Here is a 24,932-nt window from a genome sequence, read left to right on the forward strand (position 1 = left end):
GCAAAGCAGAAGCTGAATTCAGCACGAGCCTGGCAAGGCTTTTGCCTTCCTTCCCTTTCCAGCAGCTGCTCCAGCAGGGAGAGAGTGACACATCCCCAGGGCAGGGGTGATCCCAGGGACCCCCCTGTGTGTGGGGTGTGGGGACTCTTGGGGTGCCAGGGGACCCTGGGGGTGTGCAGGGGATGGCACAGTCTGCCCTGCCACCCCCCTGCCTTGCAGAGGAAGCTGTTGGGCCCTGCTCTTCTTGGGAAGGCTGCTGAGGTCTGTGGTGTGGCTGGGAGGGACAGAGCACAGATCTGTCACCATCTCTGTCCTGCTGTGCTGCAGCAGTGAGCACAGGCTGGCACCTGCAGCACCTCCAGGGACAGAACCTGGCCAGGGTTAGGCTGGGAGGATCCACAGGGGCTCCAGCACGGCCAAACCTGGTGCTCAGACAGAGCCCAGGGCACAGCAGGGTGTGCTCACAGCTCTGCAATGTCCCCAGGCAGGGACACTGCACAGCCCCTGCACCATCTGCTCAGGGCTGGCACTGCCAGGGCAGCAGTTCTGCCTCCTGGGCAGGGGCAGCTCCTGGGCTCAGGCCCTGCCCGTGGCTCTGGGGCCATGGCTGGGCCTGGAGCAGAGCCTGGGGTGCCCTGAGCTGCACACAGGGACAGAGTGGGGACACAGGGACAGAGTGGGACACAGGGACACACTGGGACACACAGGGATAGACTGGGACACAGGGACAGACGGGGGACAGAGGGACACACTGGGACACAGGGACAGACAGGGGCAGACAGAGACAGACAGGGACAGACAGACAAGGACACTCAGGGCCAGCCAGGGCTGAGGCCCCTCTCTCTCCCTGGGCTCCTCTCCAGGCTGAGCAGCCCCAGCTCCCTCAGCCTTGCCTGGGCACTGAGCTGCTCCAGCCCTTGCTCAGCTCCAGGAGCTCCTGGCCCTGCTGTGCTGAGGATCCAGAGCTGGACACAGCAGCCAGAGGTGTCCCCAGGGCTGGGCACAGGGACAGGATCAGCCCAGAGGTGTCCCCAGGGCTGGGCACAGGGGCAGGATCAGCCCAGAGGTGTCCCCAGGGCTGGGCACAGGGACAGGATCCCTCCCTGACCCACTGGCAGTGCTTTTGGGAGTCCTCAGACCCTGCTGCTGGGAGCAGTGCTCCTCCCTGCTGCCCAGAGGGCAGGGCTGGGCAGCAGGGGAGGGAGAAGTTGTCTCTGGGATGTCCTCACCATGGCAGATCACTGTCCTGGCAGGGTTGGTGTGCCCAAGGACAGGGTGTAGCTCCCACACCCTGCTGATGCTGATAGGCCAGTTTGGTGCAGAAAACCTTCTCCACTGCTCCCTTCTCCCTCACAGTCACTGAATTCCAGGGTTTGGAGCTCTGTTCCCTTGACAGAAGGAGCCCCTGCTCAGCACCTGGTTCCCAAGGGGGAGTGCTCCTTCCCAGAACCCACCCAGGACATCCCCCAGCCATGGCACCACCCCAGAACCCCAGAGCTGGCACAGGGAGGGGAGCAGGGCACAGCAGGGACAGCAGGGCACCAGGGCAGGGCACAGGGGTGGGAGGTTTCCCAAGGAATTTTTATCAGCCCATGTACTGCAGAGCAGCTTTCAAAGCCTCTGCTTACTCCTAGTGTTTGCCAGCCAGCTGATGGGATACATTTACATTTATTTTATATTTATATCTATATTTATACCTATATTTATATTTACATTTACATTTATATTTTGTTTTAGAATTATATTTATAGTTATTTTTAAATTTATAGCTATATATTTATATTTATATATTTAGACAGCAGCATGCTTGGGCAGAGGCACAGAGCCCTGTCCTGCCATGGTCACAGAGCAGGAAGGTCATGCCTGCTCTCAGGAGGAGGCAGATGGGCAGGATTAGAAAAGCCCCCTGAGGCTGGATTGGGCTTTGAGAAGATGCTGGCAGAGGGTGCAGGAAGCAAACATCAAAGTGAAGGCTGGAGCCTTCCAGCATGAAAGGATCCTTCCCTTCTCTAGGCAGTACCCAGGATGACATTGTGCCTCAAGATTCCTGTGTCCAGGTGCCCATCCATCCATCCATCCATCCATCCATCCATCCATCCATCCCCAGCCATCAGTTTTTCTGCACCCTGGGGCAGATTTTGCTTCACCTTCAGCCCCAGCCACTCAGTTCATATGAGGGCTGATGGTGGGAGCATCTCTGGGGAGCAGGAAGGGTGAGTGACACTCAAGGCTCATCCCTAGAGAGGAAATACCACACTGGACAGCTGGGAATGTGGGGCTGGGACTGACCCTGAGGGTCTGCAGGGCATGGCAGAGAGCTGAGCCCCTGGGGAGGAGGAAACTGGAGTCCTGGAAATCTGCTGGACCTCTCCAGGCCAAAGCCCGGCTCAAGGCCAGTCCATGAGGCTGCTGGGGGGGCTCCTTGCTGTCCTGCTCTGGGTGGTGGGGCAGAAAGCTGCCCAAGACCTATCCCTGAGCTCAGGAGTCACAAATCACAGGATCCAGGGATGGAGTCACATCCTGCCCCAGCAGGGGCACGTTTGACACGGAGTGTGGCCAGATGGGGCCCGTGGCATGCTGCCGCTGCCCCTGATCCATCAGGGCCGGCTGACATCACTGCCTCGGGCTAATCTCCCGTCCAGCAGCAGCTTCCCGTTTCCTTTCCAACCTCTGCTCACAGGCGGCTCCTCCGCGCTCGGAGCCGGGCAGGAAGAGCGCCCAGCTGGGCTCTCGTGCGGGGCCGCAGCCCCCGCATGTTTGGCGCTGGTCCCACCGAGCCCTGAACCACTCGCTCCCCCAAAACCCCAGCGAGGGCCCCCGGGGGGCTCCGAGCCCCCCGCACCCTGCCCACCCCATGGGGATGCCGGTGGCCGGTCCCTTTCCTGTTTGTGCCGCAGGAAACCTGGTAATCCTAGAAGGTTGAAGTAGGAGGAAGATTATAAGGGATGTTAAAATCAGGGCTCATTTGTGTCCTTTTTGTCTAGGGGTATTATTAGGTGTTTTGTAACTAGGTTGATAAACCATAGTTGGAGGGTTGAGGGTCAGTTAGTGATTTATCAGTTATCCAGGGATGGTAGCAGGAGGGCTGGAAATGTTGTTGAGATGAGGATTAATGGGATTCCTAGGAAGGATGGGCTTGAAAACTGGTCAGAGAAGCTTAAGTTCATGGTCAGGTTCAGGGGGTTGTGCTTAAGTGGTTAGAGGGGGGATTTATTGATACGAATGACAGAAGTCATTCGTTCCAGGTGAAATCACCGTGCTGGGGCTGCCGGCACCCCCCGGTCCCACCCTGCTCATTCTGGGGGTCAGGAGCTCTCCCAGAGCCAGTGCTGGATGCGGGCGGTGACAGGGACACTCCTGTGCCACATCCCGGGCTGAGGTGTCACCCGGCCCCGAAGAGCTTTCCCTGGGGCTCCCTGCAGGGCTCTCGGTGCTCAGGCTGCAGCTCCTCACTCCCACTCAGGGCTGGCTAAATATAACCCCCGGCAGAGCCGCAGCCTGGATCCTGCAGGGAAACATCCGGGAGTGCCAAGGGATGAGGGATGAGGCTCCTTCCTGCAGGGGAAGGGTCTGCACCCCAGCACCCCCGGGCTCGAGGGATTTGCCCCATCAGAGCAGCACCCAGGAGTGATTTTCCACAATTGCCAGCTCTGCCAGAGTGGTTTTGGGGCAATTTGGGGCTGGGTTGTGCCTTTTAACAGGTGAAATAATCCCCGTGTGCTGCCAGAGGTGGGAGCAGCATGAGGAGAGGGAGCACCTCTGGGTCACTGCAAGGTGCGAGCTGCACATCCCCTGCCCCTGTTTTCCACATTTTCCTTGCAGAGGTGGCTTCTGTGCAGCCAGCCCTGCTGCAAAGCCCCAGATCCAGCTGTCCCAACAGCCAGCCAGACCCTGCTGTCCCCTTCCCAGCACTCTGTGTGTGTGTGTGATGTCCCCCGAGGCAGCAGGGGACATTTGTGACCCCCCTGCTGAAGGAGGACAGCAGGCATCCATGTTGGGGTGGAGAAAAGCTCCAGGAGTGGGGGAAGCATGCACAGGGCAGCTCTGGAGTGGACCCAGGGGGATGAAGCTGGGTCAGAGTGGGGGTGAACCTGCAATGATACCCCCATTTGCACTGACCTTGCTCAAACCCAGCTGGGGACAGAGCCCAGCAGCTGCCTTGGGTGTGGGGGCGAGGAGTGGGTGGAAAATCCTTCATTTGTCAGCGAATTCCCACAGCAGTGCCTGTCTAGACCAACTTCCCGTTGTCCTGTGGAAGCTGCCCCCTGCCCACGCACGCTCCCGTGGGGTGCAGAGCCCTGCATCCCTCTGTCCTGTCCTGTCCTGCTGGGGCGCAGAGCCCTGCATCCCTCTGTCCTGTCCTGTCCTGCTGGGGCCATTCTGTCCCTGCTGAGGGCCACGCCAGGTGCTGGGGCTGTGTGGATGTGCCCTCCTGTCCCACTCAGAGCTCTGGGTGGGCTCTGTGCCAGCCCCCTCCCCATGCTGTGCCAGCCCCATGAGCTTTCACACACACCAACCCCTTTATTGTGCCAGAAACCACAGCAGCGGCAAACACTGGGGGAGTGGGGACACAGGAGGCCCAGGACCCCACAAACAGCAGGGGAAGGGGTCCCCAGAGCCAGCTGGGCTGGAGCCAGCCTGCAGAGGTGAGCCTGGTGCTCAGCAGAGGGCCTGGTAGGGCTCCCTGAGATGGGGAGGGGGTCACACTAAGCTGGGAGGGGTGTGGAGGGCTGCAGTGGGTCCAGCCTGACCTCGGGCAGGCCAGACAGGGTCAATGCAAACCTTGTGCTGCTGCAAAGCCTGGGCAGGACCCTGACAGACCCCCCCCTCTTCTGGGCCTTTGAGGGTCATAGAGAGGCAGAGACATATCCAGGTGCCAGGAAAGCTCTTGAACACCCACTGCCCTCTCTGTCTCCTGCAGGGACATCTCTATGGGCACAGGGACCACCAGGGTGCCCACCCTGCCTCTTCCCAGCCCCTGTGGCTGCACAGATCCCACAGGACATTTCCCAGTGCCTGGGTAGGGAGAGGGGTCAACGATGAAGGACTTGGAGAGCAGATCTGACTCTGGGGAAGCAGGGACAGCCCAGATTCCCAGCTGTGCCCCCTGGGTGCCAAGCCTGGGTGCCGAGGGGACTCAGGGCTCAGGCCTCGTGGTCACTGGTGCTCAGGTGCTCCTCAGGCAGGCCAGTCTCGTCGATGTTCTCCAGGGACTCGGCGTGCTGCACGGACAGCTCGGCCAGGCTGACGCTGGGCAGCGTGTTCTGCTCTGGGTACACCCAGGGCTTGTAGCCGGGGTCATGCCGCCGCTTCCACTCCGGGTACTTCAGCCCAGCCTTGTAGATCTTCTTCATGGCCTGAGGGCACAGCAGGGATGGGGTTTGGGCTGCTCTGGGCTGTGGGCACAGCTCCCAGCACCCCAGTGCAGGGTTTGGAGTGCTGGTATGGGATAGGGGCCTGGCTGCCCCAGCAACGTGCCCAATGCATGCCTTGTGTCACCCAGCACTTATCCTGGGAGCTCTGCATCACTGAGGATCCATCCTGTGAGCCCTGGATTGCTCAGCACCCATTCTGCAGGTTCTGGGTCATCCAGCACCCATTCTGAGAGTTTTGGACTACCCAGGACCCAGGGTGTGAGCCCTGGATCACACAGCACCCATCCTGTGAGCCGTGAATTATCCAGCACCCATCCTGAGAGCCTTGGATTACCCAGCACCCATCCTGCAGGTTCTGCGTCACCCAGCACCCATCCTGTGAGCCTTGGATTATCCAGGACCCATCCTGTGAGCTCTGGATCACCCAGCACCCATTCTGCAAGCTCTGGACCAGCCAGCATCCATTCTGCAAGCTCTGGACCACCCAGCACCCATCCTGAGAGCCTTGAATTATCCAGGACCCATCCTGTGAGCTCTGGACCACCCAGCACCCATTCTGCAAGCTCTGGGTCATGCAGCACCCATCCTGTGAGCCTTGGATTACCCAGGACCCATCCTGTGAGCTCTGGATCACTCAGCACCCATTCTGCAAGCTCTGGGTCATCCAGCACCCATCCTGAGAGCCTTGGATTACCCAGGACCCATCCTGTGAGCTCTGGGTCTCCCAGCACCCTTCCATGAGTTCTGGGTCATCCTGCATCCCTCCTCAGAGCCCTGGGTCACCCACCCTTCCCCCCCCCCCCCGGTAATTTGGGCAGCGCATCCCTGCTTCCCAGGACCCCCATCCCCTCCTTACCTTGGGTGCCACAAACTGGGACACGCGGTTCACCACCCACTTCGGCAGCGACCCTGCAAGAGCCCAAAGCTCTGTCACCAGAGGAGCAGGCCTAGCCCCAGGGGAGGCACCACAAGCCTGCAGCACCCCCAGGGCTGGCGTGGGCACCCCTGCATCCTCGGGCTGCCCCCATTCCCAGGTGCCTGGGTGGTGGAGAGCTATCTGGATATGCATAGATAATGTAGCGATGATGGGAGGGCTTCAGAATGAGTTTGTGGAACTAATTCTGCCGTTGGATTTTGAAAAAGAGGTTATTCTATAAAAGTAGTTGTATTACTTTTGAATTGATAGAAGATTGTGACTGTTGCAGATGCAGAACACCAGGCCAGAGTTACTCTTTTTCTAATTAATACCGTGTTTTCCTACATGACTCCTGGGCTTGAGCCTACCTTCTGGAAAGCCTTGAGCTTACCTTCTGGAAATAATTCTGCAGCATTAAAAGACATACAATAAATCTGCATAGCAGAGACACGCATATGGTGACACGCAGGATCCCAAAGGCTTTAAACCATGATCCTACAAACTAAAATTTGAGTTCCACTGACTGGACAGTAGTTCTTACGACTGGGAGGATCAGAGATTAGCAGACAGATGGAACCTTTTTAGGCTGGAGAAGGGAGGGGGGAAAACAAAAGTGGCATAATATAAAATCAGAGCCAGGGGGGTGAGCCCTGGGTGAGGGGCACTCACCTCGAGGGTCCACCTGGGTGAGGTAATAGAGGATGCAGGCGCCGTCCCCGTTGGCCTTGATCAGGTACCCGGTCTGCAGGGACACGGCCCTCACGAAATCCTTGCGGGGTGGGTATTTCTGTGGGGAGATTCCAGCACCTCAGAGCCTGCCCAGCCCTGCCTGTGCCCACAGACAGCCCTGCCAGGCCTGGGGGCAGCCAGGGCTCACCGGGTGCTTGACGCTGTAGTTGATGATCATGTAGTCATTGCCCAGGGGCAGCCAGGAGCGCAGCGTGACGAAATCCCGGTTCTTCAGGGGGCTGGGGCACTTCCCTGCGGGCAGATCCCATTAGCCCCGGCCCCACGGCCTCACACACACTCAGGAGGCTGGGGAGGGGCCCGAGGGTCTCGGGGGTGCTCACAGGAGTAGTATCCCACATCAGCGTTGACGGTGAGGCGGCCGATGTCGTAGGTCTCGATCATGTTGGAGTCCCACTTGCTGCGGTAGCGGGTGTCGTGCAGCACGTCATAGAGCGTCTCTGCAGGGACATCCTTGCACGAGATGCGGGTCTGTGGGGAGAGGGGCAGCACCAGCCTGGGCTGTGCCCACTTTGGGCTGTCCCCTGTCCCTGGGCCATGGAGAATGGCACCAGGATTTTGGGCTGTCCCTCTGCCATGGAGGATGGCACCAAGATTTCGGGCTGCCCCACATCCCTGTGCCATGGAGGATGGCACCAGCACTTTGGGCTGTTCCTGTGCTATGGAGGATGGCACGAGGACTTTGGGCTGTTCCCTGTCCCTGTGCCATGGAGGATCCACCAGGGCTTTGGACTGTCCCATATCCCTGTGCCATGGAGGATGGCACCAGGACTTCGAGCTGTCCCATATCCTTGTGCTATGGAGGATGGCACCAGGATTTCAGGCTCTCCTGTTTCCCTGTGCCATGGAGGATGGCACCAGCACTTCGGGATGTCCCCTGTCCCTGTGCCATGGAGGATGGCATGAGCACTTTGGGCTGTCCCGTGTCCCTGTGCCATGGAGGATGCAGGACAGTCCCTGCTGCGGGACACCCCCGGAGCCACCGCGGGGCTGGAATGACCCTCACATCGATGATCCCTCTGGTCCAGGCTTTGGTGCCTGTCCCCTACCCCATGTCCTTGCAGGGCAAACAAAGGTGTGCCCGTGTACTTCATGGTAGTTTTGGGTGTGGGGTCCTATCCTGGCGGGTTTCAGGCCCACTTTAGGGGGGTTTTGTGTCCACCCCCGGGGGGTTTCAGGCCCACTCTAGGGGGGTTTCAGAGCCACTCCTTGGGGGTGTTTGGGCTCTCTCCCGGAGGGTTTCGTGTCCGCTCCCCGGGGCTGTCGGGCCCGGCTGTAACCGGAGCCGCGGAGCTGCGCCAGCCGTGCATTATTGATGAAGGCGGCCGCCCTGCTCCTCGGAGCGCCGGCAGGAGGGAGATGTCATCTGCTCCTCGTTAGAGCCCTTGCATCTTTGATGAGGCGCCGTGTAAGCGGAGATGGCCCTGTAAGCGTGGCAGGTGCCATCAATCTCGGGCCAGCTTTCCCTGGGGATGGATGGACTCGTGCCCAGGGCGGCTCGGAGATGTGCTGCAGTGCCCAGGGCACCGGGGGAGGGTGGCAGCACCCAGCCCGCTCCTCCTGCTCTCCCCTCCCTGCCTGCAGCGGGGGCTGCAGGTGCTGCTGCTGCAGGGTGAGGGAATTTTCCAGCTGCAAGTGGAGCTCGTGGGCCTCCAGGAAACTCTGGGTGTCACAGAGGGACCGTCGCAGCCTTGCAGCCCCAAATTCTCCGCTAAAGCCTGTGCACCACCCCCTGCAGGCTCGGATGAACGGCCCTGCCTGGCACAGCAGCAGGGATGGGCAAAGCACAGAGCCCAGACCCATCCACAGGGAATTCGCGTGGGAAAAATCCATAGCTGCAGCTGCTCAGGGAATCTGAGGTAATTAACTCTCTCGGTTAATGGACACACCGAGGCTCTCTTGATCCCAAGGGAGCTGTGCAGCTCAGGCTGCATCCCATGTTATGGGAAAGGGGCTCTGGGCAGTGCCAACACCTGCACCGTGCCCAGGTCCTCTCCAGGGCAGGGAAACCCCCACGATTGCCCTGAACCAGGCTGGTGATGCTCCCCGACTGCCCCAGACCTACCTGTTCTGGGGTCCCATCCCTGTGGGCTCAGCGGTGGCAGGGGAGACAGAGCTGCAGCCCCTCTGCATGTGGGGTCAGTGGTGGCAGGGGGGATAGAACTGCAGCCCCCATGCCAGGCTGGGCTCCAGGGGCTCCTGCCAGCCTGTCCTGGTCACTCTGAGCAGCATCCACCTCTCCAGTCCAGATCTCACCATGGGAAGCCCTGTCCAAGGCTGGATCTGCCCACAGACACAGAGCCAACCTCTCCCTGCAGAGGCTGCTCAGGCAGGATTTACCCTTGGCAGGTCCTTGCTGCTGTCACCGCTGCCCTCCTCCTTCAGGACACGGCTTCCAGGAGCACATTCTCCGTGTCCTTCCCAGCGACTGAGGTGAGACAGCAGCCCACAGTGACACCCTGGAGCTTCCTTTTGGGACAGAAATGGGATTTTTGCCTCTTCCCAGGTCAGGGACCTGCTACAGTCACCAGGACTTTTCAGAGAGGTGCTGGCCTGGCCCCTCAGCACCCCTTAATCCTGTGCATGCCCAGCTGGTTTAAATGCTCCCTGACCCAGGTGCAGAAGCTCTTCCTGGCTCACAGCAGCAGGGAAATGTGAATTGGAGCTGCAGCCCTGCTGAGACTGCTGCTCCAGACCCTGGCCCTGCAGGGTCTCTGTCCAGGGCAGCAGTGAGTGCCCAGCTTCTCCTCATGTCCCAGCTGCAGGAGAGCTTCTGCAGGGGCAAGAGCCTCTTCCAGAGCCTTTCCCCCTCCTCATCACCTCCCCGGGGCTGTGGTGACACTGCTGGGTGAACTCTAACCTTAACCCTAATGCTCTCCAACAGCTGGGCTGCCCTGCAGCTCGGATATTCTGAACACTCTCCAGCAGCTGGGCTGCCCTGCAGCTCGGATGTTCTGCATGGAGAACAGAATGCTCTCTGCAGCTGCCATGCAGGTCAGATGTTCTGCCTCTCCTCACTCTGGCAGGTCCCATCCCTGCCCAGGGGTCGGGATTCTTGGTGCCAGAAAAGCCAAAGTCCAGGATGCCCACCCTGGGCTCACCCCGTGCCCCCTGCAGCCCCTCCTGGCGTGCCCAGGGTCACCTGGCAGTGCCTCTGCGGCTGTGCAGATCAACCAAAAGGTACCTGAGGGATGGCTGAACCTCCTGTCCCTCTGCAGCACCCCAGCTCCAGCCCCTGGCAGGTGACAAACCTCCCAGAACAGCACCTGGGGCTGCCACAGGATCTCACCCATGGGGATGGGAGGGGACTGCAGAGCCAGGCAAGGGACACTGGGGACACATCCCATGAGCCCGTCTGGGGGCTCCAGCAGGGCCATCTCTATAATGTGACTGATCCCAGCAGTTTGGAGAGCGGGATAGCCCCCAGTGAGCAGCAGGATGGGGGATCCCATCGGGTGCAGCCCCAAGGTGAGCACAGGATGCTGTGGGGATCTGGGACAGCCCCATGTGAGCACAGGATGCTGTGGGGACAGGAGGCAGCCCCAGGTGAGCAGTAGGATGCTGTGGGGACAGGAGGCAGCCCCAGGTGAGCACAGGATGGGGGAACTCAGCGGGTGCAGCCCCAGGTGAGCAGCAGGATGGGAGATCCAGCCGGGTGAAGCCCCGGGCCGGCAGTAGGAGCCAGAGCAGCAGCCGGGAAGCATCTTCGGCTCTAACCCTGCCAGCCCTGGAATTCGGGGCAGAAACACCCCCAGGAAGGCCGGGCTGGCATCCCTAGCACGGGGCAGCCCCCAGGGACCCTCGGGAGCAGCTGGGCACACGGCTGGGGTAGGGAAAGCTCTGCTTACCTTGATTTTCTGCACGGTGCAGCTCTCCTCCTGGCCCTGGCTCCACACGGTCACGCCAGCCTTGTTGTAGCGGCAGTGCCAGCCCTCCAGGCTCTCGCACTGATCCCTGAAGGAGCTGAAGTCGGAGTCATCGGGGATATAAACCATCTCCCCTCCTCTGGACATGGGGCTGAGCTGCTGCCTGCCTGCGGGCAGCCTCTGCCTCACCCCCCGGGACACCCGGCCCTGCCCTGGAGCTCTGTGCTCGCTGGGTGCCCGGGCAGCTCACATCGCCCTGCCAGCCCCAGCCCGAGCCCCCGGAGCGGGCCGGGCAGGCCGGGCCGAGCGCTGCGGGCGGCCCGCGGGGCCTGGAGGCTCCTTGTGGCCGGGAGCTCCTTGGGGCCGGGAGCTTCTTGGCTGCAGTCGCTATCGCAGCTCCGGCAGCAGCTCGGGTGTCCTCCCGGGCCGCCTCAGCAGCATCACATTTCTCTGGGCTGGCCGGCAGCTCCTCTATTATTCAGCAGGTAGCAGCGCGCAGGTGGCTCGGCTTTCAGGGCACGGCTGCCCCCGGCCCCCCGAGCCCCCCGGGCTGCCACCCTGCTGTCCCCTGGCCGCTTCCCCGCAATCTGTGTGCCTGACTGTGCAGCAGCGGCTGCCCGGAGCGATCAGCTGATGCCGGGAGCAGCAGAGGGATGTGGGCCAGGCAGGGGCACGGCCCAGCGCACAGGGCCCGGCTCTCAGCCCGCCCCGGGGCTTGGAGGGAAGGGATTCGTGAGGGAAGGTGGGCCTTGCTGGGCTCACAGCGCTCTGCGCTGTCGCAGACATGTTTTATGAAAAATCCTTTCCTCTAGGATTTTTCCTCCTGAGAATCTGAGATGCCTCAGGAACAAAATGTAAACAATGGTTATCTGCTGCTGTGGAATGCAACAGGTGCATCTGTGATTGGTCTCATGTGGTTGTTTCTAATTAATGGCCAATCACAGTCTGCTGGCTCGGACAGAGAGCCCGAGCCACAAACCTTCGTTATCTTTCTTTCCTTTCTATTCTTAGCTTAGCTAACCTTCTGAGATGAAAGCTTTTCTTCTATTCTTTTAGTATAGTTTTAATGTAATATATATCATAAAATAATAAATCAAGCCTTCTGAAACATGGAGTCAACATTCTTGTCTCTTTCTTCAACATAAGACCCCTGTGAACACTGTCACACTGCACCCCCGGGGTGTCCAGCCCCCTGCCACCATGAGCACAGGAAACGTCACCCAGGGCTCAGCCCAGCCTGCAAGGATGGATTTGCCCACCTCAGTGCCACAGCTGTGCATTGACCGTGTTCACAGGGGTTCTTGGATGAGGGGAGAGACGATGATCTCATTCCATGTTTCAGAAGGCTTGATTTATTATTTTTGTTATATATATTACATTAAAACTATACTAAAAGAATAGAAGAAAAGGTTTCATCAGAAGGCCAGCTAAGAATAGAAAAGCAAGAACGTTAACAAAGCTTCTGTCTCAGGCAGAGAGTTGGAGCCAGCTGACTGTGATTGGCCATTAATTAGAAACAACCACATGAGGCCAATCACAGATGCACCTGTTGCATTCCACAGCAGCAGATAACCATTGTTTACATTTTATTCCTGAGGCATCTCAGCTTCTCAGGAGGAAAAATCCTAAGGAAAGGATTTTTCATGAAAAGATGTCTGCGACACTGTGCCACCTCCCCAGGATGAAATAGTGATTCTGCTGCCCAGCCTGGAGCTGCAGTGAATGTCCCTTGTCCCTGGGTACCAGTTGTGCCCTACTGAGAGGGACTGGCTCTGCCCCCAGGGCACCTGCAGGATGCTGGTAGATCCCAACCCAGCTCTCCCCCAGCTCCAGCCCTGCCAGCAGCATCTGCTGCTCCTTTTCCAGCCCCTCCATCTCTCCCTGGACTGGGAACCACTCTGAGCACAGGGCTTGGGGTTCCTTGGTGCTGCCAGGAGCACCCAGGCTGGGGCCACATCCTCCTGTGCTGTCCATTTGTCCATTCTCCTCTCCAGAACCTTATCCAGGACCTCTCACTGGGATCGTGCTCAGCACCTGGGCCCCAGCCTGCCTCACACCTGGGGTTATGTTGCCCATCCTGTTGATGTCCACAAGGTTTCTCTTGATTGGAATTTTGGGATTCTTGAAGCCCACCTGGAAGGACGCTCCACCACTCTCACACCCCTTCCCCTGGATCAGCCTCACCTGCAAGGCCAGGCTGCAACTCCCTCCTCATCCAGCCTGGGATGAGCTTTGGGAACAGCCCTGGTGCTGACCCTGAGAAAGCATCCCTTGGGCACTGAGAAATGGGGGCAAACTCCTGGGAAGGAGAGCAGGGAGGCACCTGGGGAGCAGCAGCTGCTCCCAGAGGGCAGAGGCTGCTTGAGGCTGCCCTGCTGCTCCCCGGGCACCCAGGCTGTCCCTGGGGCTGTGCCACAGCCGGGGCAGGGCTGGCAGTGCCACCCAGGGCACAGCTGGCAGTGCCACCCGGCTAGGCTGCTCAGGGTAGTGCTTGCAGTGCCATCCAGCTGGGGATGCTCCAGGCAAGGCAAGGCTGGCAGTGCCACCCGGCTAGGCTGCTCAGGGCAGGGCTGGCAGTGCCACCCAGGGCAGGGCTGGCAATGCCACGCTCCATTAAGGAGCTGCTGCAATGGAGGGGAGGGGCAGATCCCAGCTTGGAAGGACCTTGGGGTGGCCTTGGGGCCGTGGAGCAGCTCTGGCCATGCAGATTTATGGCCCAGAGCTGTCCAGCCCCGTCCTGCAGTGTGCTGTGAGTATGTCCCTGTGCAGGGGGAAATTGTCCCCAGGTACAGCCTGGAGGGGCCTCCTGTGGGTGGGATCCAAGCTGGGGGCTCTGGAGCTCCCAAGGTGTCCATGGGGTGAGAGCAGGGAGGGCACTGCAGTCCTGGCATGGAGGAGCAGCACAGCAGCACTGAGGTGGAACCAGCCCTGCTCTGCACCTCGGAGGTGTCAGCATTTCTCTCCCTGGCTCTTCCAGCTGGAAACTCGAATGGAAAGTTCTTTCTTCCCTTCTGCAGCAGCTCTGGGTTGGTGCTCAAGCTGGAAAGTTGCACAGCCAGCCAGGAGCTGCTGCTCACCACCACATCCCCCTGCAAACCTCCAGCTGTGTCAAAGACATCTTTTATGAAAAATCCTTTCCTTAGGATTTTTCCTCCTGAGAAGCTGAGAGGCCTCAGGAACAAAATGTAAACAACGATTATCTGCTGCTGTGGAATGCAACAGGTGCATCTGGGATTGGGCCATGTTGGATGTTTGTAACTAATGGCCAATCACAGCCCAGCTGGCTCGGACAGAGAGTCCATGCCACAAACCTTTGTTATCATTCCTTCCTATTCTATTCTTAGCCGGCCTTCTGATGAAATCCTTTCTTCTATTCTTTTAGTATAGTTTTAATATAATATACATAATAAAATAATAAATCAAGCCTTCTGAAACATGGAGTCAACATCCTCATCTCTTCCCTCATCCTCGGTCCCTGTGAACACCGTTATAGCACAGCTGGGCTGAGCTGGGCTCCCATGGCCCACCTGGAACACTCAGGGCTCCAATCAACCCCTTCACCATCACCTTTGGCTCTTCTGGAGCCAAGGTTTGGGTCTGGGAGTGCTCTGGGAGCTGCCCAAGGGAGGAGGAAGGTCAGTGCAGCAATGCTAACAACATTAACACTATCTCTGTCACATCTTGTTTAACTTCTCCTCATGGAGCTGCTGGGTGAGTCCAGAGAGGCCATGGAGATGCTCCAGGGCTGGAGCCCCTCTGGAGCCAGGTTGGGAGAGCTGGGGGTGCTCACCTGGAGAGGAGAAGCTCCAGGGAGAGCTCAGAGCCCCTGCCAGGGCCTGAAGGGGCTCCAGGAGAGCTGGAGAGGGACTGGGGACAAGGGCTGGAGGGACAGGACACAGGGAATGGCTCCCACTGCCAGGGGCAGGGATGGATGGGATATTGGGAATGAGGAATTGTTCCCTGTGAGGGTGGGCAGGCCCTGGCACAGGGTGCCCAGAGCAGCTGGGGCTGCCCCTGGATCCCTGGCAGTGTCCAAGGCCAGGCTGGACATTGGGGCTGGAGCAGCCTGGGACAGTGGGAAGTGTCCCTACCATGGCAGAGGTGGCACTGAATGGGATTTAAGGTCTTTTCCAACCCAATCCATGCTGGGATTATGATTCTTTCATCTCAGAGGCAATTTTGTGATGTGCCCTCGAGGTCCAACCTTCCCATCAGTCCCACCCTGGGCTGGAGCCCCACCCTCTGGGCTGCCCAGGGCTGCTGGAGCAGCAGGGTCCTGCTCTGGGCCATGCTGTCCCTGTGTGGGGATGGCACAGGAACTGTCACACCAGCAGCTCCAGGGGTCCCTCCATGCCCTGAGTGCAGCCTGCTGGGGTCAGGGCATGTGGGGCCCTGCTTGGGGCACAGGGAGGAGCACCCAGCTCTGTCCTGTCTGTATCTCACTGCTCCCTCCCTCCTCCTGCTCCTCTTTTCACTCTCCAGGTCCATTTAAACCCTCCAATGTGTTTACAGAGCTGGGATGTGGGATTTCCATGCTGGGGTTGCAGGGCATTGCCTGTGGGTGTTCACAGCTCCATTAATGCTTGGATGCCTCAGCAGGATGAGCTTCCAGCTCTCCAAAACTGGAGAAGAACATCCAATCCCCTCTGCAGTGACTGCTCCTGCTCCCTCTCCTCTGAGAATCACCTTTGAAAGCCTTTGCAAATTGGAATGAAAATGTTTTTCCTGCAGAAAACAATTCTGCTTTGGCTTGATGTGAAGCACAGCCCTGACTCCCCTCAGATCCTTGTTCCTGCAGGGTTTATCCCCTGGGGAAGGAATGAGAGAGTCAGGAGAAAAAGCAAAAGATGGGTTGAGAGTTTCTTGTCCCAGAGAAGCCCAACTGGAGCAGCCAGGAAGGGTCAGAGCTGCACCAGGAGATGGGGCTGGGAGGTGAGGGTGGGCCCAGGAAGGTGCTGAATACCTGAGAGACATCAGCATCCTTGAGGGACACAGACAGAGGCAGGGAAGGCAGGGAAAAGGGAGATCCTGAGCCAGGAGTGGTGCAAGGCAGCAAACACTGGGGCTGCAGGGGAGATCCCAAAGCCCTGCAGGTACCCTGGAGCTGAGAGCTGTCTCAGAGCCCCAGAGCTGCAACCACCCTGGAGTGCCAGGGCCCACAGGGGCTCTGGTGAGATCCCAAAGCCTGGGGGCTGCAGAACCCCCAGGGGTCCCTGGGAGACTCCAGAGTCCCATTGCCACCAGAGCCTTGGGGCTGCAGTGAGCCCAGGGACACAAGTGGGACTCCAAAGTTACAGGGACAAGATCCTAGAGAGACTCCGTGGCCTCAGGGGGATCCCAGAGCCCTGGTGAGCCCCAAATCTGCAGGGACCCTGGATGTGGAGAGACCCCAGAGCCTCAGGGCCGCAGGGACCCCTGAGTGCCTTGGGGAGACTCCAGGGACCCACTGTTTCCTGAAGACACTCCCAGACATGTGGAGAGACCCGGAACTGTGGGGTGCAGGGACCCCTGAGTGCCTGGAGAGACCCCAGAGCCCCTGTGAGATCCCAAACCCCAAAGTCACAGGACCCACTAAGGCCTGAGCAGACCCCAAAACCCCAAGATTACAGGACCCACTAATTGTTGGGGAAACCCCAAAACCTCAAGGTTACAGGACCCACTAGGTCTTGGGGAGACCCTAAAATTCCAAGGTTATAGGATCCAGTAGGTCCTGGGGAGACCCCAAAACCCCAAGATTACAAGACTCACTAGGTGTTACGGAGACCCCAAAACCTCAAAGTCACAGGGCCCACTAGATCCTGAGGATACCCCAAAACCCCAAAGTCACAGGACCCACTATGTCTTGGGGAAGACCCCAAAACCTAAAGTTACAGGACCCACTAATTGCTGGGGAGACTCTAAAATCCCAAAGTTACAGGATCCACTAATTGCTGGGGAGACCCCAAAACCCCAAAGTCACAGGACAGATTAGGTCCCGAGGAGAGCCCAAAACCCCAAAGTCACAGGACCCACTAGGTATTGGGGAGATGCCAAACCCTCAAAGTTACAGGCCCACTAAGTCCTGGGGAGACCCCAAATCCCAAAGTGACAGGAACCACTGAGTCCTGGGGAGACCCCAGAGAGCCCCCACAGCCTTGGGGATTGCGGGGCCTCCCCAGCTCTGCCCCCATCCGGGTTAACCCCCCATAAACCCCTCGGGCAGTGCCCCCCGTTCCCTCCGGAGGAGTCAGTGTCGCACACGGTGCCATCGCTATGCCAGCGCCCCCGTGCCCGGGTACCCGCTCATGCAGTGTGCTGCTCGCCCACCGGGTGTCCCCCGCGCTCCACGCACGGAGCGACACGGCCAGCACCGGGAGCGGCCGGGAAAGGGACACCGAGGAGTAGGGCTGCCACCAGCAGCGTCCCCCTGTCCCGCTCTGATGTCACCCCTCGGCTGAGGGGGGACTCTGTCCGGAAATGTCACCCTTAAACTGAGGATAGAGTGGAAATCGCCCGGAATTTTCCTCCTCACCCTGCCATTGCATCCCTGCTGCTCCTGGCAGATCCCAGCAGCCCAACCCCTCAACCCCGGGCACCCAGAGCCCCCCAGAATGGGGACAGAGCGCGGAAAGAACAGGGACAGAGCGGGGACAGCACGGACATCCCGTGCCCGGCACCCCCAGCTCTAACACGGAGCTTTTGTTGGCACTCGGGGAGTTTTGGTGATCAGGGAAAGTCTCTGTGTGTGTGTGGGGTCATCCCCCAGAGTCCTTGGAGCCGGGACCCTGCACACCTGGGGTGCCCATCCCTACTGGGTTCCAGCGGGCAGAGCCGGGTGGCACCACTGGCACAGCACGGGGGTGTGGCAGGAGGCTGCCAGGCACATTCCCAGAGCTGGCACTTCCCACGGGGACATGGAAGGGTGGGTGGGGCTGTCCTGCTCATCCATGGGATGAGGTCTGGCCTCAGCTGTGTTCTCAGTGCATGGGGGAGCTCCTGGGGGTCCCACAGCAGCTCTGTCCCACTGCAGGTGCCTCAGAAGGCCCCATAGATGATGAGCCTCCATCCATCCATTGGAGGGCTGGGCTGAGATGGGCTTTAAGGTCTCCTCCAACCCCAGCCATGCTGTGATCCATCTCCTGAGCCACTCCTTCATATCCTCCAGCAGCTGCCACCTCCCCCTGTCCCTGTCCTGTGACCCTGCATCCCTCCTTTCCTATCCCTCCCACCCCTCATTCCTTATTTTAGCTGAATCCTCCTCCTCAGCGCTGCTCTGAGGACAGCCAGGCTCACGTCCCCCCTTTTCTTTGTCCTGGTCCATCCCTCCCTGCCCACCCTGGGTTCCCCAAACTCCTCCCTGCTCCCCCCAGTTGTTATTCCCGTGCTGGCAGGCAGAGATTTGGCACCCACAGCCCTACGGCTGCCAGGCCAGGGTTTATTTGCACAGAGCCCAGCCAGGCCTCAGGATGATTTAAAAGGACTGTGAAAAATGTAGTTATTTTTTCCCCTTTCAGCTGCAAGTCAATACTCAGGGAAGGATGTTTAATTATCTTTGTCACCCTCCTAAATCTCTTTATGAGAAGGTTTGGCTGCAAATCTCCACATCATTTCAAAGTTATTGGCTGGTGCAGCGTGCAGCCACACAGTAAATTAGCCGGGCGCTGCAGGCATGGGTGCTCCCACCACTGCCAGGCCCGCCCGTACCTGCTGCCCTCCTCCTGGGGCTGGCACAGGCTGGGTGGCATCAGGGAGTCCCCTGCCAGCTCAGAAGTCAGGCTGGTGTCCCCTCGATGTGGGCACACCAACCAGCTGGTACCCACCCCATCCCTAGGGATGTGGCATCTCTCAGGGGTGCAGGATCCAGGGGACATGGCACAGCCAGGACCACCCCAGAGTGACATCTTGCACCCTGAGACCTTCATTCTGCATGGAATCCTTTGCCAGCTCAGGAGTCAGGCTGGTGTCCCCTCGATGTGGGCACAGCAACCAGCTGGTACCTGCCCTGTCCTTGGGGATGTGGCATCTCCTGCAGGGTGCAGGATCCAGGGGACATGGACCAACCCAGAATGACATCCTGTGCCCTGAGCTCTTCATTTTGCATGGAATCCTCTGCCAGCACAGGAATCAGGCTGGTGTCCCTCTGGGTGTGAGCACAGCTGGTTTCTGTGCCATGGTACCCACCCTATCCCTGGGGATGTGGCATCTCCTGCAGGGTGCAGGATCCAGGGGACATGGCACAGCCAGGACCACCCCACAGTGACATCCTGCACTTTGAGAGCTTCATTCTGGGGGAATAATCCCAGCAGGCCCTTCCAGACTCTCCTCCCAGCCTGGGAATGCTCTCCCCAGAGCTGGCTGTGCTCACCCTGTGCAGGATCACCCTGAGCTGATGGATGGAGCAGGATGAAGCTGAGGCACCTTAAAGATGCTCTGAGCCCCCCGAGCTCCCCAGTGAAGGCAGATAGGTGGGCTGAGACCCAGTGCTGGGTGCTGCTGCTGTTCTCAGGGCAGGAGCCACCCAGGGACAGGGCTGGTGGCTACGGAACGGTGAAAAGGCAGAATGGAAACGGGCGGGAGCTCCCCTCCCATCAGCATCCCTGGAGGCAGCACCCGGCACCCAGCGTACCCAAACCCCCCCGTTCTCATGCAAATCACCGAGCCGGGGCTGGGCTGGAGGCCCGAGATACGCCAGAACCAAATCCCACCTTGCCGATAATGCCTTTTATTGGACTAGGTGACACGCAGGCTTTAGGGGGATAGCGGGAGAATCCTCCCGGCTCATCCGCAGACAGGATTTCCACAGCGCTGCCGGCGCTTGTCAGCCCCTGAGCAGTGACGGGCTCGGAGTGCGGGGCTCTGCCCCTCTGTGCTGCTGCTTACCGAGATTACCCCGCCTCGGAGTAAGCTCCGCATCAGACAGCGCCTAATCAGAAAATTAGCAGCGAAAGAAACTTTGTGGCAGGAATTTATCTCTGCCGCTGCTCCCGCTGCTCCCACACCCAGCCCTCAGGGTGAGACTCCCTCGGATTGCAGCGCTGAAAGCTGATAAATCTCATCCCGTCCCACCCCTGGCACCGCAGGGACACCTCCCACTGTCCCAGTGTCCAGCCTGGCCTTGGGCACTGCCAGGGATCCAGGGGCAGCCCCAGCTGCTCTGGGCACCCTGTGCCAGGGCCTGCCCACCCTCACAGGGAACAATTCCTCATTCCCAATATCCCATCCATCCCTGCCCCTGGCAGTGGGAGCCATTCCCTGTGTCCTGTCCCCCCATCCCTTGTCAATTGTCTCTCTCCAGCTTTCCTGGGGCTCCTTCAGGCCCTGCAAGGCCACCCTGAGCTCCCCCCAAATCTTCTCCTGTGCAGGTGAACAATGGCAGCTGTGCCAGCCTTTCCTCCCAGCAGAGCTGCTCCATCCCTGGGATCATCCTGGAGCCTCCTCTGGCCCGGCCCCAGCAGCTCCAGCTCCTGCCTGTGCTGGGGCAGCTCTGCAGGTGGGGTCTCTGGACACAGGGGCACAGGTGATGCCTCAGGTTTCAGCTTTTATGTTTTTCAGGTTTTTTCTGCTTTAGTGTGTAAGTCTGGGCTTCATATTATGGGATGGTGAGCTCTCTGCACAGAGCAGGGAGACAAAACAATTCCTTCTCGAGCAGGGCACCAAGGACAAATGATCCAAATCTCAGGCCCAAGAGCACAAACAACGTGGACTGAAGAGAGAAAAGAAAGCAGGATGGGACTGCATGGGCTAAAGCTGGAATTGGACAATTAGCTCCAATATGCAAATGGAGCAGAACTGATAAAAATGTGAGACCCCCATGACCTGTCATTCATTTTGTGCCCATTTTGTGTTGTGCTGCCCAAGGTGGATCTGTTTGAGACCTAATAAACCCCTACTTTATTCTTTAGCTCAGTCTAGTCTCTGTTCTGGGTCAGCCTTCACAAGGCATCACAGAGACAGAATCCCTCCTGCCCTGCTTTCCACACCTGGGCTCAGCCCAGGTGGCTCTGGGTTGGGGCAGATTCAGCTCCCACCCCCAGCACCCCCAGGTCCTTCTCCCAGCCTGGACTGACCCCAGGGGCTGTTCCCACCCCGGGGCAGAGCCAGCACTTGGTGCTGTTGTACCTCCAAGGGCTTGTCCAGGTCCCCGTGGCCATCCCCGGGCATCTCGGACCCCTCCCACGCCCCGCCGCCCCGAGGGATGTGTCCCGAGTGACGCCCCCGGTGTGACATCAGTCTCCACACCTCGAGAGCAGCGCTGGGCACCCAGTGCCACCCATCCTGTGCCGGGGGCAGGGCCGGGAGCGGTGGTGGGCGCAGGGAGCTCTCAGGGTGATTAAAATGCGCTGTTTGTGGTGCTGGAGCCCCGGCGTCAGGGAGGGTTACAGGGCACTGAGCTAGAAAATGGCATTTACAGCCCCCTGCCCCTGGCACCGCCAGCCCCTGTGCAGGCTTTATCGGTGCCACGTGTGTGTGTTCAGCGAGGGGACAGCCGAGGGACACCCTTGCACAGCGTCCCCAACCCTACAGACCCTCTGTGGGACCCCAAACACAGCCAGAGGGGTCCGACAGGGACCCCTCCTCACTGCCCCAACCCTACAGACCCTCTGTGGGACCCCAAACACAGCAAAAAGGGGAGGGTAGGGACCCCTCCCCACTGCCCCCAAACCTATAGACCTGCTGGGGACTCTCCCACACGACCAGAGGGTGAGAGTGGGATCCTTCCCACCACCCCCAGCCCTACAGGCCCTCTGTAGGACCCCAAACACAGCAAAAAGGGAGGGGTTAGACCCTCTGTGGGACCTCAAATACAGCAGAAAGGGGAGGGTAGGGACCCCTCCCCTCTGTCCCCAGCCCTACAGACCCTCTGTGGCACCTCAAACACAGCCAGAGGAGTAGGACAGGGATCCCTCCCCACTGTCCCCAACCCTACAGACCCGCTGGGGACTGTCCCACACAGCCAGAGGGTACCACCCCCAGCCCCACAGCCCCTCCCTGGGACCCAAAACACAGCAAAAAGGGGAGGGCAGGGACCCCTCCCCACTGCCCCAGCCTCTCTATGGGACCTCAAACACAGCCAGCAGGGCAGGACAGGGACCCCACTGTCCCCACAGTCCCTCTGTGGCACCCCACACATCCCAGCTGGGGGCTCTGGGGGGATGCCCCGTGTGGCACAGAGGGTTGGTGGCACTGAGGGCGGGCACAGGGGCTGTGCTGTGCCCCCTGCCCGGTGCTGGGCAGTGCCAGGGCCCCTCGTGGGCACTGCCCCAGCCCCATTTGGGAACGGCAGCTCCAGCCGTAGCAACAGTTACCACGATTTCCTCTTCCCATTCCCTTTCCCCGACTCCATCGCCCTCCCAAGGCAGCCCTGGCGCTGCCGGGGATGTGTTTACAGGCAATTAAAGCTCATTAATGGCACGCAGAAGCAACAGAAGCCCCGCGGCGATACGGGAGGGGTGAGTCCCGCAGGGGACAGAGCAGCCCCGGCCATCCCTGGCAGATCCGGGGGGATGCGGGGTCTGCGCAGCCTGGGTGAGCCTGGCCTGGGGCCATGGGGGTGCTGTGATGGTGTCACCTGCCCAGCAGCCCTGTGGGGACATTACCCGGGCACCAAACCGAGGGGCAGAGGGGTGAAACCCGCAGTTTCATCCTCCTCCTCCTCCGGGGGTACCAGCCCCATATCCCCGCTCCAGCCCCGCCCTGGGGATAGATTCACCCCCATCCAGGCAGGAGGGAGAGGAGCAGGATCCCCGCACGTGTGTGAGCAGAGCTGGCACCGGCTGGGCCCGAGCGCTGCTCCCGGGCTCGGGAAAACATGGGGAAAACATCGGGAACACAATAGCGTTCGTTAGCAGGAGCAGAAAAACCTCCTGAGGGCTGGAATGAGGCTTTGATTGGGAACAGATGCGGGAGAGAAGGTACCGGGATGGAGCGGGCACAGGGCCAGAAACCGGGAAAGGAAAGGAAAGGAAAGGAAAGGAAAGGAAAGGAAAGGAAAGGAAAGGAAAGGAAAGGAAAGGAAAGGAAAGGAAAGGAAAGGAAAGGAAAGGAAAGGAAAGGAAAGGGGAAAGGAAAGGGGAAAGGAAAGGGGAAAGGAAAGGGGAAAGGAAAGGGGAAAGGAAAGGGGAAAGGAAAGGGGAAAGGAAAGGAAAGGAAAGAGGAAAGGAAAGGAAAGGAAAGGGGAAAGGAAAGGGGAAAGGAAAGGAAAGGAAAGGAAAGGAAAGGAAAGGAAAGGAAAGGAAAGGAAAGGAAAGGAAAGGGAAAGGGAAAGGGAAAGGGAAAGGGAAAGGGAAAGGGAAAGGAGAAGGTTAGGTTCGGTTCCCTTCGTGCTGTCCTGCCTGCCCCAGGGCTGCCGGGATGCCCTGAGCAGGTGAAGGATGGGGCAGTGCCTGGGATGCTCCTGGCTGCCCACACCGGCTCTGTATCCAGCCCGGGCATTCCCAGAGGGATGAGCCGGCCCCAGCTGGGTGAGGTCATGTTCTGCTGTACCGGGAGGAGCTGCGAGGCCAGGGTTTATCCTGCCAGCAGGGATGTGGGATTGCGTGTGAGGCTGAGCCCTGTGCCCCACATGCTGCTGCAGGACCGGTGCAAAAAAATGCAGGGAAAATCCTGGTGTGGCTTCCAGCTCATCTTCCTCCTCCAGCGCTGAGCCCAGCAGGACAGCCCACAGCTCTGCCAGGCTGAGGCCAAGGGCACAGCTCAGAACAAAGGCTAATCATGGTGCTGCTGAAATCCCCTGCCATGCTGCCCACGGAGAGCCTGGCGTGTGTGGATCTGGGCCCTGAGGTGCCAGCAGAGGTGCCTGGGGCACTGCGCTGTCAGCAGGAGATGGAGAGAGGCTCAGGAGGGCCTGACCCTGTGCCAGCTCTCCCTCCTTCCCTCCTTCCATCTCTCTTTCCCTGCAGGACCATGATGGAGGCTTGTGGAGGGAGCAGGAGGTGCAGGAGGGGTGTGGGGTTTCCTACATTCCTGATCCCTGATTCCCATTCCCTGCTGGATCTGGGCTCAGGAATGTCCTGAGGGAGAACAGAGCACCACACTGCCCTTTGGAAACCCTAACAGGACCTGCAGAGGGTCCTCACCCCCTCTGAGGCTGCACAAGCCTCTTCCCCCACAGGATGGGGTGGCACTGGCACCACCTAAAGGCGCCCAGCCCTGCTCCCCAGGATGCCAGAGCTCCGTGCAGCTCCAGGCCAGAGGGAGGAGGACGAGTGGGCCCCAGCAGGGTCCCCCAGCCCTGCCTCTTTGAGCGACTGCGACTCCAACCCCTCGCACTCGCTCCCAGGGCTGGGAAGCAGCCGTGCCCTCATTCCTGGGCAGGGATGCAGCAGGGTGGGGAGGGATGCAGAGCCCCCCCAGCCAGGCTGCAGACACCCACCCAAGCCCAGGTGACCCCATCCTGCTCTGCCCCAGGGGATGCAGGGCTGGGGGCTGCCAGGACCCACCTGGGGTGACAGCATCAATACTCACGTGAGCCAGAGAATCCCAGCACCCTGGGAGAGGAAAGAGCTCCATCCACCTCTCCCCCAGCTCGGTGGCAGCAGCCCCAGCGCCTCTGGAGCCGCTTGGCCCCGTTTAACCCTTGCCTGGCAGGGCTGGCTGCCAGCGGGCCGTGTCGCCCCCCCGCCCTCGGGAGGCAATCGGCAGGCGCGCTGCGGAGCGGCGCTTTTCTTCTCTAATCTTCTTATTTCATTTTAGCATTTACAATACAGCCAGCCGGTAATCCTGACATCAAACACGCCACGCGCGCCTCCGAGCCGCGCCGACGTCAGGCAGCGAAGCGCTGGCAGGAGCTGCCAGCTCCGACGGCTGCGATAACGCGCGGGAGGGGCACCGGGGAAGGGCTCTGGCAGAGCGAGAGCGGGCATCGCGCCCTACAGAGCCCCTGGCACACCCACCAGGTGCCCCTCGGGTGCAGGGTGAGCTGGGTGCGGGTTTGATCCCTAGCAAGGGGTTGGTGTGGGAACCCAGGACATCCCTCTGGCTGTCCTGAGCAGCCCAGACCCCATCAGGGGGCTCAGAGACCCTGGCACAGAGCCCAAAATGCCCCTGTGG

At 59.8% G+C, this 24,932-nt stretch overlaps 1 protein-coding gene across 3 annotated transcripts; it reads right to left on the minus strand.

Moving 5' to 3' along the window:
* Positions 1-4,501: 4,501 nt before the first annotated feature.
* LOC102067572 (START domain-containing protein 10) lies at positions 4,502-24,695 on the minus strand. 3 transcript variants are annotated; one of them, XM_014273689.3, is made up of 6 exons: positions 24,348-24,695; positions 7,362-7,509; positions 7,169-7,272; positions 6,961-7,078; positions 6,232-6,284; positions 4,502-5,357 (listed from the first exon to the last, which is right to left on the minus strand). In XM_014273689.3, exons 1-6 carry the CDS (start codon positions 24,390-24,392, stop codon positions 5,145-5,147), a joined length of 681 nt encoding a protein of 226 aa, XP_014129164.2. In that variant the 5' UTR covers positions 24,393-24,695; the 3' UTR covers positions 4,502-5,144. The 3 variants fall into 3 exon arrangements, with proteins under 3 accessions (XP_014129164.2, XP_074408049.1, XP_074408048.1); XM_074551948.1 differs by lacking the exon at positions 24,348-24,695 and adding an exon at positions 10,887-12,222; XM_074551947.1 differs by lacking the exon at positions 24,348-24,695 and having other exon boundaries at positions 7,362-11,025.
* Positions 24,696-24,932: the final 237 nt, after the last annotated feature.

The sequence above is a fragment of the Zonotrichia albicollis genome, chromosome 15 (genome assembly GCF_047830755.1).
Source record: "Zonotrichia albicollis isolate bZonAlb1 chromosome 15, bZonAlb1.hap1, whole genome shotgun sequence".
NCBI lineage: Eukaryota > Metazoa > Chordata > Aves > Passeriformes > Passerellidae > Zonotrichia > Zonotrichia albicollis.

Coding starts and splice junctions, on each gene's coding strand:
- LOC102067572 (XM_074551947.1), bottom strand. CDS start 7,779: ATGGGACAGTCCAAAGCCCTGGTGGATCCTCCATGGCACAGGGACAGG. Junction 7,079..7,168: donor ACTACAGCGTCAAGCACCCG/GTGAGCCCTGGC, acceptor ATCTCCCCACAG/AAATACCCACCCCGCAAGGA. Junction 6,285..6,960: donor CACCCAGGTGGACCCTCGAG/GTGAGTGCCCCT, acceptor GGGCTCTTGCAG/GGTCGCTGCCGAAGTGGGTG.